The sequence below is a fragment of the Canis lupus genome, chromosome 26, assembly GCF_011100685.1.
Source record: "Canis lupus familiaris isolate Mischka breed German Shepherd chromosome 26, alternate assembly UU_Cfam_GSD_1.0, whole genome shotgun sequence".
NCBI classification, from domain to species: Eukaryota; Metazoa; Chordata; class Mammalia; order Carnivora; family Canidae; genus Canis; species Canis lupus.
In genome coordinates, this window is record NC_049247.1 from 10,142,264 (window position 1) to 10,164,258 (window position 21,995).

Genomic DNA, 21,995 nt, shown 5'->3' on the forward strand with positions numbered 1-21,995 from the left:
AAAAACAAAAAACAGCTGGACTAGACAGGTTCTGGCTTCTATAAAAAATACAGTTGGGAATTTTTTTGTTTTGTTTTGTTTCTACATGTCTTTTCTTCAGTATTAAAATCTTTTTCTTATGCTATTTCAACCAAGGGATCCAGTGACCTTCACAGAAACATTTCTCATAGGGAAAAGCTCTGTGATGTAGTGCTATCTTCCCAGGCCAAATGGAATTAGGTATTCTTTTCCCTGGATTAGAGAAACTATAATATTGAGATAGGAGTAAGTCAACATTAAAATGGCCAAGACTTCTGCTTAATTTATCCCAGAGGAAGTCAAATAATGGAAGAAATCATTGAATTTTTTTCCGCATTTTAAAGAATAAAAAATTTATTATTACCTGTAAATTTCGTGACATTTTCATACATGAAAGTAAAAGTCTTTATATATTCAAAAATAAAGATCAAAGAACTCTTTCTCTTCCACCCATCACCTTGAATCATTTATTAAACAGGATTTCTTCTAAGCACAGTCCAGGACTCTCTTGTGGGCTCTAAGAATCCACCATCATGTTAGAAAGTAACCCCGATGCAGGGTTTGTTGATTCATCACAGGTAAAGGACTGAGAAGCCGGCAAACTCTGATATATACCTTAAATGTCAGAGCTCTTTCTGGTAACTTCATAAGTGAATTATGAAAGTGACTATTAAACTTGACATAAGACACTATTTTAGGATATAAATTTGTGTGTATAAACTCACAGTCTTCTCTTTTATGGCAATTAATAAACACTTCCCACACATTTCTATCCAACTCTTATGACCACAGAGTTCTCTTCCATTAGAGAAAATGGGTTAGGTGGGTTATTATTAAAGCCATCTGAGGCCACTGCTCCAAATTACTATGATTCCTAGCTTGTACATTAAGTACAAAAGTTAATTCCACAGTTTAAGACTCCCTTATTTGAGAAACTGTATAAAAGGATACTCAGAGTCCTATAGAAAAGCAAGCAATCAATCAAGCAAGTACATGCTGGCTAAAAATCAGTCATGTAAGTCTTACAATGCCATGTAGGCCAAGAACAAGAAAAAGCAGAGGCAGGAAACGAAGGCCCAACCACAAGTACAAAGCTGAATTATGGGCAAACATTTAGTCACAAATAATTTCCCCTGAGAAGCCTAGCAAATTCCTTTTCTTCTGTTCTTATTCTCTATGCTCAGGATCTCTCTGAGCTTTATTACCAGCCACTGGTTCCACAGTGCTACCCTTAAAAGAGGAGGGAGATTTAAGGAGTAAGACACATATAGAATTAAGACCCAAAGCAAAGACCAACCAAAAGAAATTGGTGCCATGTGAAAAAGAACAAAAACTAAAGGACAGAGAAGAGATTAGGGAGTGACTGAAAAAGCAAATGGCATGAGAAATAGTAAATAATATGGATAATAAAAATGACCTCACCCCCCACACAAAGGATAACACTAAAACCATTAAGGAAGTTAAAGAATATTCATTTATTCCTTACAGCTTCATGAAAATGCTAACACAAGAGTACTGGAAGATGCTAATTTAACTCTGAACAATTTCATTTAGAGTCCAATTATATCCTTGGAGACAAAGCATAAATTTTCACTTAAAAATACCCAGGCCAACTAGCAATTTACAGGAAATCTAAAGATTGAGAGATACAATAAATGACACCATAGAGATACAATCAGCAAAATCCAGACTATAAGAAACCCTTCAAAAAATAAATTGCAAGGCAAAAAACATAACGAGGGGAATCTATATTTTAAAATAAAATGAAAAGACAGCAATGAAATTACAATGTAAGAATTTTATTTGAATCCCAATTTACATAAACAAATACAAAAACAAGTATGACTTTATGAGAAAATCAGAAAGTTGCATGCTGACAAGACAGTTAATATTAAAGAATTGTTAATTTTTCAGATGTGATCATGGTATTGCAGTTTTTTTAAGAGTCCTTATTTTTCAGAGACACATACTAAAAAATCTTTAGGTAAAATAATATTTAAGAATTTGCTTAAAAATAATCCAGGAGGGGGTACAGCATAGATGAAACAAGATTGACCATGAGTTAACTATTGAGCCTGAGGCTTCACTATTCTAGTCTCCCTATTTTTGTGTTTAAACTTTTCCATTAACACACATATATAGATACACACACATACACAAACAGGGATGGATGTTAGTGCAAACTCCGGACTGTGAATTCAAATGTCGACAATGACAAGAGTCAGACAGTATCTGCAATCCTAAGGGTTCATAAATAGTTTTTTTAAGATTTATTTACTTATTCATGAGAGACAGAGAGAGAGAGAGAGAGAGACGCAGAGACATAGGTAGAGGGAGAAGCAGGCTCCCCATAGGGACCCCGATGCGGGACTTGATCCAGGATCCCAGGATCACACCCTGAGCCAAAGGCAGATGCTCAGCAACTGAGCCACCCAGGTGTCCCCATAAACAGTTCTAACAGAGAAATTAATGCAATGAATTAATATGAATGGAAGAAAGAAAACACGCTGACACGGTCATCAATTAAATTGAAAAATGCCGATTTCCTACTTCGTATGTACTAAAAGCTATTTACATTTCTAGATCTGGGATAAAAGTTGTGATAACTGCTATCTGCAGAGCTCAGCTATTTGACACATGTGTGTGTATGTGTATATAAATGTTAGCATTCCATTATCAAACTGGAAATGTGCTGACAACACTTAGAGCAGTAAGGAGAGCCACAGGTACTTACCAGCACTGCATTCCTGGGCCACTAGGTTGAGCACTTCAACAGCTGCTGGACACTGTTGTATGAATTCTTCACAGAATAAGCTGTCTTCTAAAAGCTGGGCCATGACCAGGCATGCTCTTAATGTTAAAAGATTTATAATATTTCAAAATCATCAACGTTCATTCTCTAAAAAGTTAACTATGAAGAACATTTTAATCAATTTTGTTCCCTAACTTACAAAAAAGGTTTAAACTCCTCATTCCTCTTGTTTTTTTTTTTCTGAACTAGATTTGTATGGAAGCATAAGTAACTGTTCTTTTCCCCCAGAGTAACTGCTGACAGTGCATGGACAAGAAGAGGGGTAAATGGTTGCCATCTCTACTAAATGCAGATACAAAGTGCCAGGTGAGAAATTAGCATTATCTCTTAAAAAACATTTCCTAAACTGTGCTCCATGGGCAACATTAGTGCTCTGGGAATAAGAACCCAGACACTTAGAAAATCTGTATGCTGATCTCTTACCTAATTCATAACACGTATTCAAACTTTCTAAGAAGTCCCATTGCCAAAAGAGAAACTTGTTACTGTGGTAAATAAATGTATTCGCAAGAAAATGCTTTTTTTCCTTTTGACACCAACACCTGAGGGCATTCCCTAGTTTTCTCCTTTTCAGTTTGAAAAGTGATAGATCAGATGTATATTAATGTAGCCTGAACCACTTGAACAAGGTAAAGTGGCAGAGAGGTCCACTGGAATAGAACAAAGTGCTTTTACCAAAGCAAAGCAGTGGGAGCCTTGTGTATGATAGATCACTTTTTGACTGCTTGCTTATTATTTTGGGGGGAATAGCTAAACTGTTTCAAAGTGCAGAAATTACACAATGCAACAAAACTTGCAGAAATTGGGGAATATAACAAAAATGTAGTAAACACAGCACAAGAGAACAGTCTCTGTTCTCAGCTTGGCATGAACTTCATACTGTGGACACACTAAATCAGGAGTGGAGGGGCCCAGCAAGGACCCCTGCCTCTCTGGCCTGTACCACCTCAGCCTTAGGGGATTTCTGGGGGGTGCTCACCTTGTTCTTATTTCAGCCAGGAGCCGAACGACTGCCATCACAGGAGCTGACCCATCTCCTGTTGCAGGAAGTGAGGTATGAATAGAGAGACTTCCCTCCTGAGGAAGCAACATGGACTGGACTGCCTGTACTACCTTCTCAGTAATGGACAGTTTATGAAGAGGCAGTGCCTGATGGTGATGGGGGGGGGCATGGCAAAAAGTCAAATTCAAGTAGTTAGTTTTTAAGAAATGAGGGTGTTATTATCTGGAGTTAATTCTCAAAATTTCAGTCAAAAAAATAAAATCACCATACAGAAAATTGCAAACTAGATCAAAACAATTAAAAATACAATACACTGTGGAATATTCCTAACCAAAGAAACGAGTGTTGTCATCTACGTAAAAATCTTCACACAAACGTTACTATTAAATAATTACACCCAATATATAAATACACCTCCCAAGTAACACTTAAGATAACCAAGTATTTGTGCCTCTGTACTGTGTGTGCACATATTTTTCATCACAGTATGGTTACCATTTGCAGTGACATTTAATAATGCATTTAAAAATCACCTTACCTCCGATCTCGGAACACAAAGTCTAGACAATGGAATAGTCAATGTGTCTGATGCTTGCGAAGTCTTTCTACAGTCTATGGGTGGGAATCTGACTGTAGCTATACCTTCCTGTTCATTGATAGAAGCCACTACTCCGATGCTTCCTGATATTCCTCTACCTAAAACCTAGAGACAAAGAGGGATTAGGATTAGCACTACTGACCGGCTCCGATGGTGTATACGACACTCTCATGGGACAGGTGTGGAAGAGTGAATTCTCAGCTGTTGTTAGTGGCATTATAGGAATAGTTTATCACAATGCAGATACCAAGCACTGAATGAGGAGTTAAAATAGTAGGTCCTAAAACCTATGTCAAGGTGACCACAATATGACAGAATCTCAAACTTCCAACTCTAAAACTTAAGTGACACCAAGGGACACAGATATCATAGTTAAAACCATACAGTACTGTATAATATTTGAATAACCTGCAGCACAGTGTGGATTAGAATTCATGAGTTTCTCAGATTCCTTGTTTAGCTTGAAGGAACAAGGATTCCTGTCCAACTGGGTGGATGATACAGTCTTTACAGATGATCAGTTAATCAATGGACGCAGGAACTTGGGAAATGCTGGCTGGTTACCTGAACCTCAGACCCTATCTTGATGGTCTCTTTGAAGCCTCCAAGGGCACACAGTGCAGCGACAGCCTGGCGGGCGATTCTCTGAAGTTTGGCAAGTTTCCTGCCACTACTGCTCCCATTTTCCAGAATGCTCTCTGCATATTTCCCCAACTGTGGAATGTACATCAGCGCACGAGACAGAACCTAAACATAAGAAGCAGCCATGTAGTAGGAGTTAAAGCTTTGGTCATTTTCAACACTAAGAGTGATGAAGTATCTGTTATCTTTAACAGTGGCTGGCTCCCATGTACTGCAGGAACTCTGGTTATGGGAGGGATGAAGTAACTATCAGGTGTGACCACAGACGTCTTGCCATATTTGCCTTATATAATGAGACAGGACTGGAAACACACAACCTCAGAATGTGGGAGAATCAAACACTGCGTTGACAAAACTAAAATAAGGCAAAAGCTTATCTGAGGGAAAACCATCACAGCATACTGCCTACAACTCAACATCCAATTTTCTTAAGGCACTCACTTGAAAAATGACTGTGGGCAAATGGGAATTGATTACAGGTCCCTAGTTTTCAGGAAACTAGACTACTACGTGTAATGATGAATTACTGACAGAACATTCAGGGAGTGTAAATCACAGAGGCCTTTGGACTTAGTATATACACTTAACAAATCCAATAAACCAAGGCTGTGTGATTTCCTAATGTCAGTACCAACTGAACATAGGCAAGAAGGAGAAACAAGGCATGCTGTTCCTTTCCCCGAGAATATAGTCTCATCTTCTGCAAAACTAATTTTGGCAGTGACAGGAGGCATAGGTTAGCGGAAGGGAAATGATTAAACCAAAGCAAATTTGACGGGGGGGGGGGGGGGGGGGGGGGGCGGGGGGACTGCTAACAAGTCTGTCTGACCAATTTGGGAAATCTTTACTAGAATAGGATCCTTATTAGGCAGGATTCAAATGCTAAAACAGATCACAAACCTCCCCCTCGTTTCCCCAGTGAAGCAGGGACTCTGTGCTAACCTTTTCTGCTGTTGTGGTCCATATTTGGGCAGCATTTGACTCGGGGGCCATTAGCAAGCTATGAAGCAAGGCGATCACTTCTGCGGCCATGCTGTTCGCCACGTGCCCACTGATGAAGGGTCGGACGGGATCGGTCCTGCAAGTGTCAAGAGGGAAAGGGTCAATGTCCAGGCGATGGTTAAGAATGCAGAGGTGGCTTTTAGGGTTATCATCGGACGGAAAAATTTTCTAATGATACAAGAAAAAGTGGATTTCATTGACTAAGAAAAAGAACAGCTAAATTATCATGGAGGAAGCGGGGGGATCAGTTCTCTCACATTCTTTCTGTTAATTAAAGAATCCTCTAAAACAGCAGACCTGGGATCCCTAGGTGGCGCAGCGGTTTGGCGCCTGCCTTCGGCCTAGGGCGCGATCCTGGAGACCCGGGATCGAATCCCACATCGGGCTCCCAGTGCATGGAGCCTGCTTCTCCCTCTGCCTGTGTCTCTGCCTCTCTCTCTCTCTCTCTGTGACTATCATAAATAAATAAAAAAAAAAAATTAAAAAAAATAAATAAATAAAAAATAAAACAGCAGACCTCAAAACCTGAACGGCATAAACCATCAGGATCAAGGGAAGACCCTAAGGACCCTATGGCACACCAATTCCTGGCTTGCAAACATAGAACACTTCGCAAACTCCCTAGAAGCAATGCTCTTTCCTCCTGTCTACTCCCAGAGAGAAGTTTATGTGTAGAGCTAGGCTGACTGGAAGGAAAGGCATCAAGACCTGAGTTTACTAATACTCAAAAAAGCTGTAGCTGGTGTTCCTGGTTAGTGGCCTTTCTCAAAAAAAGACCACCCTCGACTTCCGGGGGAGTGGCTGGGCGGTGTGGGAGAATTTGGCTCTGGAAAGTGGTGAATCAGAGGAGACCACAGGCAGCTGCTGGCCGAGGCCATGGCCTCCGACCTGGACTTCTCACCTCCCGAGGTGCCTGAGCCCACTTTCCTAGAGAACCTGCTGCAGTATGGACTCTTCCTGGGGGCCATCTTCCAGCTCATCTGTGTGCTGGCCATCATTGTACCTGTTCCCAAGTCCCATGAGGTGGACAGGTGGCAGAGCCCTCTGAGCCCAGAAGTGTGGAGGTGAAGAGGAAGACCAAGACTGCTGCTCTTTCTGCCAGCAAGAGGCCCAAGAAGGAGGCAAAGAAGAAGCGGTAGAAGAGGAGGCCTGTAGAGCCAGGCGGGCGAGGCAGGGGCCTCGACGGGGAGCCCTCCTGGGACTCAACGTCCTGTTCCCTCCGACGTCCCAGGGTCAGGGCTGAGGTGGCTGGGCCACTCTCTGACCACAGAGATCTGGACAATCATGACAGTCCTCAGGCCCCAGCTGGGCAGCCTACCACTTCCTCTTCCTTCTGCTTCCAAGACAGTTTAGAGCCACAGGGACTAAACCCTGTGTGCAGAGGCTGTGCAAGAAGTCTGTCTGTCCAGAAGTTGGGTCAGCTCCGAGTGACATTTCCATACTTAATCATTGTGTCCAGCCTTCAGACCCACACCTTGTGGATTTACATTGCATTTTAGAGTCGTGATCTCATGCTGACACACACCGCCCCTCCCATCACTTGTGCACCACAGATCTGCTAATCAATCACCTTTGTCTCTGCCATACAGATGGGGTCAGGCCAGGCCTTCCCTGTTTGTTTAGGTCAGGACGCCATGGCCACTGAGATGTCAGTGGTCCCACAAGCATGACAGCCAGGTCCGAAGATGCCTGGTGGCAGAGCCAGCAGGCAGGTTGGCCGGACAGGGTTTGCCTGGTTCTCCTCTGGCAGACAGAAGGGATTTGGCTACATGAGTGCATGTTCTTGGGCTCAAACTTTCTTAGCCTCTGAAATGGGGGGCTTGTCAGTCTCAGAGCAACCTCTTTTCAGCCTATCATGGCGTATTCAGTGTGTGCCTTTTGGCTTCATCTGTACACGTCCCCTTTCCCCTCAATTCTTTTAACTCTATAACAGTGAGGAAAAGTCATCTGGGCAAGTAAATGTCAATAAACTGCCTCACATGCTGGGGGAAAAAAAAAAAAAAAAAGACCACCCTCTGGCTGTAGATGCCCACTCAGCCAGGAATGCTGCCCTATTTGCCCAGGACCACCTCAGATGGGTATTTTAACCCCGAAGTCCTCATTTCCAGCAGGTCAAGAGGATGATATACAATTAAAGCCCTAAAAACAAGTCCATTACTAAGTAGACCTTAGAAGAGTCTGGACAGGAAAAGACTACCTTGCAAGCTCAGAGTTCCTCTCTCGGCAAATGGAGGTCTGGGCAGTTTTCTTTTTGTCACCTGTGGACAGTCCGCTCACAGTCTCTGGGTTGACAGACTCTACAGGCGGCCCGATGCTGACGATGAGGCCTGACTGCGCCCACTTGGTTGCTTTCCGAAGAGCAGCTGCAGCCTCTTCTGTAATCACCTCACAACAGCCACCCTGTAGGGAGGTTTGAGACCGTCACCATACTCCGCTTCCTACTTTTTAAAACCTGCTTCCCCGACTCACATGTTAAAATACTATATATAGAAAGTTAATTTCCCATAAACATCCCATGTCCTCACCCAGTCACATATAACTGTGAATCCTCTAAATTTGTTTCCATGCAAATTCTGGCACACATAATCATGGATCACACTACGCACAGTTTTTCTGTTTAATTTTTCTCAGTTATCAAACTATCATGTGTTTTGATACTGATATATGTAGATTGACCTCACTCTTTTTATAATTGTATAGTATTTCATCATAGGCATACAACTTAAATTTTTTTTTAAGATTTTTTTAAAGACAGAACACAAGTTTTGTTTTGTTTTTTTTAAAGATTTTATTTATTCATGAGAGACACACAGAGAGAGAGAGAGAGGCAGAGACACAGGCAGAGGGAGAAGCAGGCTCCACTCAGGGAGCCCGACGTGGGACTCAAGCCCGGGTCCTGGGTCCCCAGGATCACACCCCAGGCTGCAGGCGGTGCTAAACCACTGTGCCACCAGGGCCGCCCCAACATAAATTTTTAAATTAAAAATTTGAGGTATAAATGACATACAACAATTTCTTTAATCAATCCCCCATTTAGGGGTATACAGATTATATTTTTTTGTTTTGTTTTAAATAAATAGAGCTGTGCAGAGCATGGTTGTCTCTGGACCCTTGAAAATGCTTGTTTACCCTCACCTTGACAATAATGAGTATTATCGGGTTTTTTTTTTTTTTTTTAAGATTTTATTTATTTATTCATGAGAGACACACAGAGAGAGAGACAGCGACATAGGCAGAGAGAGAAGCAGGCTCCAATGCAGAGAGCCGGATGTGAGTCTTGATCCCGGGACTCCAGGATTATACCCTGGGCTGAATGCAGGCACTCAACTACTGAGCCATCCAGGTGTCCCTATCAATTTTCTTTAACTTTGACAGGTGAAAAATTATATATTACTATTTTTATTTCTTTATTTATTGTATAATCTGTAAACATGAGCATATTTCAATGCTTTTTATGGGTTATGTATCTTTAGTTCTTTTATCTATTATTCTTTTTTAAAATCTATTACTCTTTTAACCTTTTACATATTATCACTTTTAAAGTATTATTATTTATGTATTTGTTTTTAGGGAGAGAGAGAGAGAGAGAGCACATGTGGGATGGGGAGGGGCAGAGAAGAGAGAGAGAGACAGAATCTTAAGCATGTTCCATGTCCAGTGTGGAGCCCGACACAGGGCTCAATCTCACAGATGCTTAACGAACTGAGCCACACAGGTACCCCTCACTTTTAAGGCATTAATAGGCTGCAAAAAATATATATATATATTTTAAAGATTTTATTTATTCATGAGAGACACAGAGAGAGAGAGAGAGTCAGAGACATAGGCAGAGGGAGAAGCTGGGAGCCTGATGTGGGACTCAATCCTGGGACTCCAGGATCATGCCCTGGGCCAAAGGCAGGCACTAAACTGCTGAGCCTCCCAGGCATCCCATAGGCTGCAAAACTTTCTTAATAAAACTAAGAAAAGGGGATCCCTGGGTGGCGCAGCGGTTTGGCGCCTGCCTTTGGCCCAGGGCACGATCCTGGAGACCCGGGATCGAGTCCCACATCGGGCTCCCGGTGCATGGAGCCTGCTTCTCCCTCTGCTTGTGTCTCTGCCTCTTTCTCTCTCTCTCTGTGACTATCATAAATAAATAAAAATTTAAAAAAAATAAAGATAAAAAAATAAAACTAAGAAAAAACTTCTAGGTCAAGAACGAGAATTCTCTTTTACATTTTAACATCAATGACAAATTGACTCTGACTGGTTCTCTTAAAAATGGCTTCAGTTAAGCCACTGACTTTAATTTCTCACTCTGCCTCCTTGTGGGAATTTTTTTTCTTAAATGTCTCTGAAAACCTAAAGCATGGCAAATGTTTCTCAATCAAGCATTCCTGTCAGAGCGGGTGTCTCCGAATTAGAGTTACCTTAGTCATGTCTCGATCCATTTTCACAACTTTCTCCATGTTGGCACCAGTGCCAAGTCTGAAGGGCCGTCCTTCTGAGCTACTAAAAGGGAAAGCAGAGAGAGGTGATGATCTTCCAGGCAAGGTCAAGGTCAGGCTGCACGCCATGGGGCAATCTAGTATTAACCAGAGCAGTACTATATGCTACAACAGGATTTTAAAACCCATAGTAAGACTCAATTTTTCAAAAAGGAAAGAATTTATTATTGTTTAATTACAGGACTTTTAGGGATCAAAACACCAGCTCTTTTTAGACAGTTGTAGTGATAATTTAAAAACTACATGAAAATGATGTACAAAATAGAGAGCTGAACAAAATCGAGAATCTGAGCCTACAATACAGGGAAGGCTGGGCTCGGTGAGTGATCTAAATCCCAAAATAAGGGAACTTTAACAATAGCATGGGTTGAATGCCTTGATGTTAATGACTGGATCTTTCTAAAAATTCAGTTTCCTCTGCTTCTTAAACCTGACCTCCAAAAACTCCTTCACCAAATTTGCACTGTCAGGTTTTGCAATGCCTAAGAATGTTTCTTGGTGGTTCCTGCATCTAGCACTGACCTGCTGGACCCCTAGTTTATGCCAGTAGCCCATTAGTGCTTTCAGTTGCCATGATGGTAGCCAAGGGACCAATTATGAGGATGACACCATCACCACATCATTTATTTGAAGAAAGAAGTCTTCCCCGGAGATATACATACGTGTCCTAAATTCCCTTATGTTCTGTGGAAGACCTTCCTGGCTCCCACTGACAGGGCTCCATGTTTAAAAAAAAATTTCTCTTATCTCTCCACCTCACAGTCAATGGTATCCTTAAATTTACCAATGGCTGAAGGATGCAAATGACTAAAACCAGACTGCATTATTCCTTCTTGAAGCCCAAATCACACTGTAGACTCTCCATTGAGCACAAACAATATATTCTCAACAGGGCTTTTGCTCTCTGTTGGGTTTGAAGAAACAGTACCGAGTTGTGGATAAAAGCTTGGGCTCTGTGGTCAGAGGCCTGCGTCTGTGGTTCAGCTCTGCCTCAGTTTCTCCACTGTAACAACAGGGATGACAGTAATAGTGATTACCTCTTAGGGTCGTCAAGAAGGCTGAGACAGTTGATGTATGTAAGGGGCTTACTGAGCTCAGTGCCTGGGACACAGTCAGTGCCTAATGACATGTGGCTATTACAACAGTCAGTCACCTTAGTAGCGGCTGGAGAACCTCATGGGATGATTGGTCTTCCCGCTTGTGGATAAAGATAGACAGCTTGCCATCCACTGCTTCACTCTCTTCTCCAGGATCTTTGTCTCCTTTTAAGGAATTCTTGGGGCTGGTTTTTGTCAATGTAGTATCAGGTTCAGAAGCAGTTGGAGAAAGAACTGTCTGACATCCTTTAAAAGCAAACAGAACAATTGCAGTGTTATTGGTATAGCTCCCCTGCGCAGGGAAAACTCTGGCTTTGGAATCTCTCTTCTTCCCTCTCCCACCTCCCTTTCTTTCATCACAGAAGGCATAGCAGCAGCAGCAGCTACAGACAGGAGGAAGCTCAGTGTGGCCGTCCACAAGAAGCAGGCACCTCTGTACCATCCTCCGGCCAGCCTCTCACCTGGGACCACGTAATCTGCCAGCTTTGCTAAGAGCAATGAAGCAATCTTGGATGCTGGGTCACTGGGATCCTCCTGCTCACTGTTTAGGGAAGGAACAGAGTAGCTCCATGGTGGGAGCTCCACATTCCCACAATCTTCTACACTCATCAGCGGGAGTGCAGCCCGGCACAGCTGAAGAATGATAAGGACCAGCTTTGGAGATGGGCGCTGGTCAAGCAGCAGGGAGAGGAGTTTGGACACACAAGCTGGCTGGCTCAGGATGGCTTTACCTATGTGACTCCTGGAAAAGAAGGAAAAAAAGGTAAATGACGTTGGGCATATTGGTCTATAGACATTCAGAAGCAATAATTCCCTAAATGAGGATGAACTGACTCACGAGGACAACACGGATCTGGCACTATGTTTTTAGGAAGGAGAATGAAGGTTTTGGTAAATATCTAATGTAAGTTCACAATTGACCAACCAATAATACTTAAAAAGAAAGATTTTTGAATATTTTCTGATCCCTAATGTTTACTTAACTGAGATGCTATAGTTCAGCATGGTTCATGGAGCACTACAACTGTATGAACCAAACTAGAGACTTTCCATTTAGTCTTTTATTTCCTATTAAGGAGTGTTTTAAGACCAAATATCTCACACAGGGTTACACAGGCCTCAACAGTGTGGAATATGACACAGCTGACCCTGTGGCATCTCACTGAGAAGAAAACAAAGTCCAGCAGGAGCCAAAGAACAAGTAGCCTTATGTGGACAAGCAGTTGTGGGCCTCACAGCTCACACAGGATGGTATCAAACCTCCACAGATTGTCTTAAGACACAGCATGAGAACATGAGTCAACTGCAGGTCCTGACTGATTATTCTTTATTTTGCTATAATGAGGGTAAGATTTGGGGTTACTCAATGTACCTGCATAGACCTGAAAGGCTAGCAGCTGTCACCAGCAAAGTTTTAAAGCAAATGGTATCATTTTATGAGGTAGAGATTCACCTAAACAATCCTCGCATTTTAGAGCTACTGTTTGTCAATAGTTTTGTTCTCTACTGTTCTGGAAGCAGAAGCATGTCAGAATGGCCTTGTAATTTAGATGTTTCAAAAGACAATCACCACCCAAGAGAAGCCCCGATCATTCAGGAGGAAAGCCACCTCTTTCCACAGCTCTCTATACCTTGAGAGATCATTGAGAAGACTAAGGACATCCTGGAGGGCATCATTCCCAGCAGCCTGGTTGCCACAGCACTCAGTTGCTCGGGCAAGATGGTTGGTGAGAAGGCTGGACACCTGACGGGCCAGACCTGAGTGCACTGCCTCTGTGGAGCCACCTTTAGAGTTCAAAGAAAGAAAGAAAGAGTGAAGTGAGAACTCAAAGAAGCCATGGTGAGCCTGCAGGTGTGGCAAGTCCTCCCTCTCTGTGTCCCTACTTAAAGCCCTTCTCTTGCGCCTGATTTTTCTTTAACCTGCTCAGCATTCCACTAGCTATCCAATTAGTGTCTCCTCATTAGGTAACATTTGCACATATAAAAGGTTAATGATTCAATGTTGGGGAAAGACATTATTCTTAATGAAAACTGAATAGAACTCATACAAAACAAGGAACATACTTTGATTAACAGGGAAAAATCACCATTTTTTTTAAACTGTCATGAACACACCTTGATTTTTAGCTCATATACCTTCTCTCTCCTCAAACACAATTAAAGACCTTTTCGGATCTTTCCATTTTCACTGTAGTTCCAGAAGCCCCTCCCTTCCAAGCAGCTCTTGTAAAAAATGACACAAATTAGTTGTCATTTCCTGAACTTCCCATGGTCTCTGGGATCCCTATGCCTACACACACTATTTATTGTGCATGGAAATATTCTTCATCCTTGTAAGAGTAACTCACTCGTCACCTTCTTGGGGGAGCTTTGCCTAATCTCTAGCACAGCTGGTCTGTAGGAACCTCTGTGCTCCCAACACTTTGCATGCACCTCAATTATGGCACTGACCACACCGCAATCATTTGCTCACTGGTCTATCCCACCACTGCATCATATTTCTTAAGAGCAATGCCCTTGTTCATCTTATGCCTGATTCTCAAGATAATAAAACACACAGTGAGGGGGAGGGGTAAGGGGATGGGGTAACTGGGTGATGGACATTAAGGGCATGTGATGACATAATGAGCACTGGCTATTATATAAGATTGATGAATCAATGACCTCTACCTTTGAAATTATTAATATACTATAGTTAATTAACTGAATTTAAATTAAAAATAGTAATAAGAAATAATAAAACACGCAGTGAATGAATAAACAAATAACCAAGGTATATACATAGGCCTGGAAGATGTTACATTATGGAGATGTTATCCTTCAACTTTACTTTTTCAGCTGGATTGGAAATAATATAATTTGGAAATAGCACTTGAAAATGCAACTAAATCATTTCATGTTATTTGTAGACTGTTAGCAGTGTTGACAAAATAGAAATGAAAAATATCTTCTCAATTTCCTGGCTTACTGTACTCTTCCAGAGTGGTTATCATTCTTCACCTCCACCCACAGCTCTATTGAGGGATGACTAACAAATACAGTTGTATACAATTTATATTGTATAATGTGATTTTTTAAAAAAGGTATACAACATGATTATATATGTAAATATGTATATACATTGTTTTTTTTTTTTAATTTTTATTTATTTATGATAGTCACAGAGAGAGAGAGAGAGGCAGAGACATAGGCAGAGGGAGAAGCAGGCTCCATGCACCGGGAGCCTGATGTGGGATTCGATCCCGGGTCTCCAGGATCGCGCCCTGGGCCAAAGGCAGGCGCCAAACCGCTGTGCCACCCAGGGATCCCAATATGTATATACATTGTGAAATGATTACTACAATCTAGTTAATACTTCCATCACCTCATTAGTTATTGGAGTATGTGTGTGTGTGTGTGGTTTGAGAACATTTAAGATTCACTTTGTCAGCAAATTTCAAGAGTATGATTAAGTATTATTGACTATAATCACCATGCTGTACATTAGACCCAGAACTTATTCATCTTATAACTGGAAGTTTGACCTTTTGACCAACATCTCCCCAATTCCCCCTCCTCCTAAAATTCCTGGCAACTACCATTCTACTCTTGGTTTCTAGGAGTTTGGCTTTTTTAGATTCCACATATAAGGGAGATCATTCAGTATTTGTCTTTCTACGTCTGGCTTATTTCACTTAGCACAATGTGCTCTAGGTTAGAATATTATTTAATGTCATAGTGTAGCCATAAATTTTCAGAGAAGCATGCTGATGAAGAGGCTCTCATGAAATCATTAATTTGACCCATCTGATTATGTAATTTAATATAGCCTTTCTTTCCCCCAGCCAGCACAAATAATTAAATAGACATGTCAACAGAAGAAATCAATGAATTCTAGAATGGAATCCTGCTTCTTACCTTCTTCTTTTTCCCACTCAACACAGCGATTGGCAAGCACCTGGAAAGCTGCCCAGGCCATTGTGGCCACTTTCTGCTTCTTAGTTTGCTTCTCACTGGAGCTAGATTCCGTCTGACTGCTCAAGCTACAGAGTCGATCCATGAGCTGAACGAGGCCACTGCGCACCAGGCACTTCTCTTCGCTCCTGAGCCAGGTGGAAAGGGTTATATGAAATAAACATCACTGACCAGCCTTCGGGTTTAAGACCCAGGTTATCAAAGGGGCATAAAAACAGCATAGTTCTTTGTCTATTACTTAGGATACTACCATGCATAACTCAACACAGAAATATGTCTTTACAATGAGGATTTCCTTCATAAATAAGGAACTTCAAATTTTAGTTTGTTCATATAGAACAATAAGTAAAAACTGATAGAATCAACTCACGGTTCCCATAAGAGAAAAAAAACTACATAGAAAAAAAGGGGGATTTATAAGGTCAGTGAGAAAATAAATGTATTTGCAAAGATTTTTTGCCAAATGTTAAGTAATTTCCTAGAGATCTTTTACGTTCCTTTAAACCTCTCCATTTTGACAATGTAATATGATCCCTCTTGGCCACTCTTGATCATGTAGGAATTCAACAATCTGGAATTTACACAGTAACCTTAGGTGTCTGTCAGGGAGGTAAGTTCATTTAATCACAGTGGTAGTGTCATTGGATAACCAAAGCAAAAAAAAAAATATCCCAATTTTTTAATTCAAAAATATTTTTAATTAAACACTGCAGTGTAACTTACTCACAATAAAAAGCATTGCCTTATTTACCTGGTATAAGGTATGGTACATAAGAGTCCGATGCTATTTGCACATGCAATAGGGTAACGAGCACATAGAGACACAACAGAGGTCATGGTCTCGCCAAAGGCTTCCTGGACCTGCTCGACCATCCCACCACAGGTTAGTTCTTCAATTCTATGAAACAGAACCAAAGTGCAGGCTTCTTGAACCACGGCAAGAAGAGTGATGGTAAACATAAGAACGTAAGAGCAGGAATGTTCTTGTGAGAAACCCAAGGGTGTCTAGATGAATCCAGAACTGAAGGGATCTTAGAAATTACTATTGTTTCCCAGACTCCAGGACCACACAAGACTACCAGACAGCATTTCTTAAGTTGCCTCAAAGACAATGCCCAAACTTTAGAAAAGTCAAGTTAAGCAGGACTACTCGGAGCCTTACGAGATTAAAGTCCACAATATCTCTAAGAGCAACAGAATGGTACTCCACATTTCCCAAATGCATTTAATAAGGAAACATCTGAAACTTGTCTACAATATCCTATGCAGCACTGAATTCTGTAAATGCAATTGTACTAATGAGAAAATCAAGGCCCAAATTGATTAGCTAAGTGTCCTTTTCAAGTTCACATTGTGATTATTAGCAGATTATGAGAATCCAATTGATATGAAATAAGACTTTCCCAATATAAACACACAACCTGGATTCTTTTTTTTTTTTTAAGATTTTATTTATTTATTCTTGAGAGACAAGAGAGAGGCAGAGACATAGGAAGAGGAAGAAGCATGCTCCCTGTGGGGAGCCTGATGCAGGACTTGATCCTAGGCCTCTGGGATCACGCTCTGAGCCAAAGGCAGATGCTTAACCACTGAGCCACCCAGGCATCATCCTAGGGTAGATTCTACAGTAACTAATATTAGTTGAAAACTGGAACTGTGTGGATTTATCTACAAAGATATGCTATAGAATACTGTTTATAATAGCAAAAATATGTAAATAAAACCTAAGGTTGAAAATAGGGATTAAATCTGAATAAAGGTTCAGGAATATGATGCAGTGCTATACCACTAAAAACATTATAGGAGATATCTGTGGTTAGGATAAAGACAGACACATACGCTAGAATGTTACAGGTTTTATCTTAAGATGCTGGATTTACTTTATATATACTTTGGGATTTTCTGCATTTTTTCAAATGTTTGATATATGACATTAATAACCAAAGGGAAAAGGAGTAATGCTCCCAGGGTTGTGGAGAAATTATTCTGGGAGGAAGCTGTGGTGGCCAGTGCTACTCAATGGGCTTTCTGGGCATCCACTTTAGTTGAGTGAGCATGTGACTAGCCTGACAAGGGGACTGACAGCTTTTGAGACAGCAGTCTAGGAGGGTCTAGAACTCTTCTCTTACCCAGGCTCTCCGGGATTAGCATGTGTTGGGGCACACCTGTGCTGGACACAAGTAAGAACTGTTGTCTTGTTTTGTAAACCGCTGAGATATTGGAGAGTTTTGTTTCTGAAAAGTAACCTGGCCTCTCCTGATTGACACAGAAATTTCTCAAGATATTAGCTCTTAGTTAACACATTTTCCTCCAGCCACTGCTCTCTGCTTGCTGGCCAGAATTTCTCAAAAAGCTGTCAGGAGACACAAGTCTCCTTGAACTCCCAGGCAGTTCTAGTCCAGGACCTGGAGACAGACACCTTTTCTATTTCTTTCTGAAGATCTTTGAAGCCCAGTAGGGAATAGTATAGCAAAACTCCCACAAAGAAGTTATTCAACCTTTTTCAAAGTTCGTATCTACAATTATGTTTTTAGAAATTGATCCAGTAAAAATAAGCACAAAAATACACAAAAACATAGGTATAAGGATACTGACTACATCACTATTAATGCAGAAATAAAGCAGACAAAATGAAGGAGAGAAAGAGAAAATGAACCATGGTTCACCAGGAGGGGAGGAGTTAAATAAGACATAGCCATCCATATCTGGAGGTCCACAATGTGCTTAAAAACTATAAAGCAAACCCAAATGTACTGACATGAAAAGACAGATTTATCTAAGATATATTGAGCAAAATTATTTTCATGTCTGTTATATAACAGTATAACATAATCTAAATTAAGAAAAAAAATCCTACACATACACACTTCTGTGTACAAAGAGAACTAAAAAGCTACTTATGTGTGTGTAGCTGATACAAGCAGCTCTAAGTGAACAGGGTGGAATTCAGGAAAGGAAGCACAGTAAAGAGACTTTTACTTTCTGCTACATAAGCTGAAGTTATTATAAAACTGTGGGATACTTTTGAAAAATAAAAGCAGAATTATTTTAGGGGAAAACATTAGTAAATACCACTATATTTGGCCTTAAGAATAATCTTTGGAACAAATGCCTCTTTCCCCCTAGACAGAACGGTATGAGCTACTAGAAACAACTGACCTGGGTCCTCCCTGAAGGACCATAGTCACTGGACCCACAAGGTGTGTCACGCCCCCGACACGCACAGCAGCCGTCAGCAATTCCCGCATGTGCACCAGTGCCTGCTTTCGAGTATTTCCCCGCCGCCACCTCGTCTGTGCAGCCAGAAGAAAGCTGCTGCTGGACACCTGAAAGGCATGAGAAGGAAGTCCACCTGACTCTTCGTGACTGTTCCAGGCCCCCGGTGCTGTTAGGTGCTATTCGTCTGTAGTCAGCAAAACATGACCTACAGCTTGGTCAGGGTTAGTGCCAATGAAAGCAAACAGTTGCCCCAGCAGGACACTGTAAGTGGGCTTGTCCCTGCTATCCTCAATGGCCAATGACTGCAGGAGAGTAAAGGAGCTGCTGCGGTGGCTGGTCACATGGCGCCGCCTACAGGAAAACAAAATAGCACTAGATCACAAAACAAGAAACTCACTCAGGGAGTGTGTTTTGATGAATGTATTCAGCTGCATGTGGGAATCTAACCTTAGCCATTAGCCATTTACCTCTGATTTGCTCTAGTAAATTCCAAATCTTCATTACCAATCATTTCCAGGTCAGAAGGAGCCGACATGCTGCGAAGAAAAACAGGCTGCCGCACAGCATGAGATATCACCTTTGTTTCTGAAGCTGATTTACAAGCTGGAACAGAAAAGAATAAAAAGATTGGCATATCTGCTGTCTGATTTGTGAGGACAGCAACAACAGTTATGCTACTACTCTAAGAGTATCTTCGCTTTCTAGGAGAGTTCATCTACGAAACTAGTGAGTACAGCACACTGATGGTTTTTAGGCTAGATATTAGGGTAAAAAAATGTTTAAACCTAGATATTAGGGTAAAAAAATTATTTTAAGTGTGAAAAACCATAATCTTTTTATTAAATTTGGTTTTTTAAAAAAAGGCTGACTCATTTAATTCATAAACTCTCAATGTTCACCTTCATATAAGCATTCTAAAAAGCCAGAAAGGACAAAGTAATTTCTGGAATCAAAAATTTCTTAATTCAAATGAATTATTTGAATCTGTCTTAAGAATGATTAGGCAGGGGATCCCTGGGTGGCTCAGCGGTTTGGCGCCTGCCTTTGGCCTGGGGCGCGTTCCTGGAGTCCCGGGATCGAGTCCCACATCGGGCTCCCGGCATGGAGCCTGCTTTTCCCTCTGCCTGTGTCTCTGCCTCTCCCTCTCTCTCTCTATGTCTATCATAAATGAATAAACAAAATCTTTAAAAAAAAAAAAAAGAATGATTAGGCAGTGTCAGTCTAAAAACAATTTTTGAAGATGTTATTTGTCAGCAAACTATTATTTCATGATCACTGATGGCAAGAGCCTCTTGGAAAGCATCATCAGTCTTCCTGAGTAGTTAAGTCTTTATACGAAACCTTTAATTAACCAAGGCCTAATGTGACCAGGGACATGGTCAGCAGACCATCTTGGTATGTGATCATACTGCACACATTCAGCACACTTCCCCTGATGGTCTCAGCAAATGGTCTCCTTTGACCAGGGTTGGAAACCTCAATCACCCTAGACTTCTTTCCCATGTGAGGAGAGCCCTGGACACTCAACTAGGATGAAAACAAGTTCATGTGCTTGGCAGTGTCCATTGGACAATGGGGTTTGATAACCTGGAGTATAATGTTTACTCATCCTGCTCTCTCAAGGTAAGAATCAACACTTGTCATTATGGGCTATCCCCCAGTATTGGGGATCCTGCTTAAGAAAGAAGACTCATTGATTTCCCTGAGAAATGTCCTTTCAGGCTAACAATTAAAATGTGACCAGGAAAAAAATTAATAATGAAAATTCATGTTAGAAGTTTCCACATAATTACCAAAGGTGCAATGCAAACTTGGCTGTAAGAGGAAAATCTTACAAGATTCACAATGTCAACTGCCTAATCGTACACATTACTATGAAAATGACAAGCTGGGATGCCTGGGTGGCTCAGTTGGTTGAGTGTCTGCCTTCAGCTCAGGTCATGATCCCGGGGTTCTGGGATCAAGTCTCATGTTGGGCTCCCTGCTCAGTGGAGTGCCTGCTTCTCCTTCCTCAGCTTCTCCCCCCACTCATGTCCTCTCTCCTTCTTTCTGTCTCTCACTAGCTCTCTCAAATAAAGAAAATATTAAAAAAAAAAAAAAAAAGAAAATGACAAGCCATAAACTAAAAGTAAGGGGCACTAGATTTTAAAAATAGACATCCCTGGGCAGCCCAGGTGGGTCAGCGGTTTAGCGCCTGCCTTCGGCCCAGAGCGTGATCCCGGGGATCCGGGATCGAGTCCCTTGTTGGGCTCCCTGCACGGAGCCTGCTTTTCCCTCTGCCTGTGTCTCTGCCTCTCTCTCCCTTTCTCTGTGTCTCTATGAATAAATAAATAAAATCTTTAAAAAAATAGACATCCCTGGGCTCCCAAGAAAAACTAAAACTAAACCCCTGATACTCAGTTGACTCACAAAACACACAAATTCAATGAAAAGTCCTTCTTGGCTGGAAAAAAGTAAAAGGCAAAAATTTTTTAAATGTTGACATTTCTTTTTCTCCCTCCTAGAAGAACACAAGAGTGATTTTTCTCTCAGTAGCTGATGTATATTTTATGAACAGACTAGTGCAGAATGCCTGCGTGGGGCTGGCTTTGTACCCGGTGTTTCCGCGGGGGTCCCCGAGATGCTTCTTGTGAGGCCAGACTGGGCCGCGATGGTGACATGTAACAACAGCTCGGCTCGGTTCATTAAACTCTTCACTAATGTCTTCGTTTTAGCCAGTGGGTGCAAGGGTTTCTGAATGAGAGAATTCACTTCTTGCAGGAACTTCTCCCTATAAAGAAAGGCTGATGTGCATTTAGTCGTTCTTAGGTTCACCAAAACCAAGGTTTTTAATTACAAAGGATATAAGTAGAGGAAAACTAAGCAAAAGTATCATTCCCCTTCCCGTTTCTCCAGCCAAGAGAACAGTGCTATAAATGGACTGACTTTAGTTCCTTTTGTCCAGTTTCTGATGCCTATATGCTAACTTTGGAAGGCTAAAATAAAAATTTCCAAGTTTACAAATGAGTTCCAACTCAAATATTTAGTAAATGTATACAATTTTTAAAAATATCTATTGTGGGACGCCTGGGTGACTCAGCGGTTTAGCATCTGTCTTTGGACCAGGGCGTGATCCTGGAGACCCAGGATCGAGTCCCACATCAGGCTCCCTGCATGGAGCCTG

General features: G+C 41.4%; 1 protein-coding gene, 1 long non-coding RNA gene and 1 pseudogene across 8 annotated transcripts in view; 2 read left to right on the forward strand and 1 right to left on the reverse strand.

The window, feature by feature from the left end:
• The window catches only part of HECTD4 (HECT domain E3 ubiquitin protein ligase 4), a 188,882-nt gene that overhangs the window by 52,029 nt on the left and 114,858 nt on the right, over positions 1-21,995 (reverse strand). For 4 of the 7 annotated variants that reach the window (XM_038575137.1, XM_038575138.1, XM_038575139.1 and 1 more), the window contains exons 29-45: positions 21,427-21,602; positions 19,300-19,435; positions 19,042-19,183; positions 18,773-18,939; positions 16,365-16,511; positions 15,557-15,741; positions 13,291-13,444; positions 12,121-12,401; positions 11,716-11,905; positions 11,491-11,565; positions 10,485-10,566; positions 8,273-8,475; positions 6,016-6,151; positions 4,996-5,178; positions 4,372-4,536; positions 3,810-3,979; positions 2,753-2,868 (exon numbers count right to left, since the gene is read on the reverse strand). In XM_038575137.1, coding sequence (XP_038431065.1) covers positions 2,753-2,868; positions 3,810-3,979; positions 4,372-4,536; positions 4,996-5,178; positions 6,016-6,151; positions 8,273-8,475; positions 10,485-10,566; positions 11,491-11,565; positions 11,716-11,905; positions 12,121-12,401; positions 13,291-13,444; positions 15,557-15,741; positions 16,365-16,511; positions 18,773-18,939; positions 19,042-19,183; positions 19,300-19,435; positions 21,427-21,602 — 2,708 coding nt within the window. The remainder of the gene's footprint in view (positions 1-2,752; positions 2,869-3,809; positions 3,980-4,371; positions 4,537-4,995; positions 5,179-6,015; positions 6,152-8,272; positions 8,476-10,484; positions 10,567-11,490; positions 11,566-11,715; positions 11,906-12,120; positions 12,402-13,290; positions 13,445-15,556; positions 15,742-16,364; positions 16,512-18,772; positions 18,940-19,041; positions 19,184-19,299; positions 19,436-21,426; positions 21,603-21,995) is intronic. The other 3 variants (XM_038575142.1, XM_038575141.1, XM_038575140.1) reach the window with 1 other exon arrangement.
• LOC102156846 lies at positions 6,877-7,717 on the forward strand (annotated as a pseudogene).
• LOC119866153 lies at positions 15,549-19,622 on the forward strand. The gene is made up of 3 exons (XR_005379172.1): positions 15,549-15,750; positions 18,740-19,053; positions 19,350-19,622. It is a non-coding gene; the product is annotated as an uncharacterized LOC119866153 (long non-coding RNA).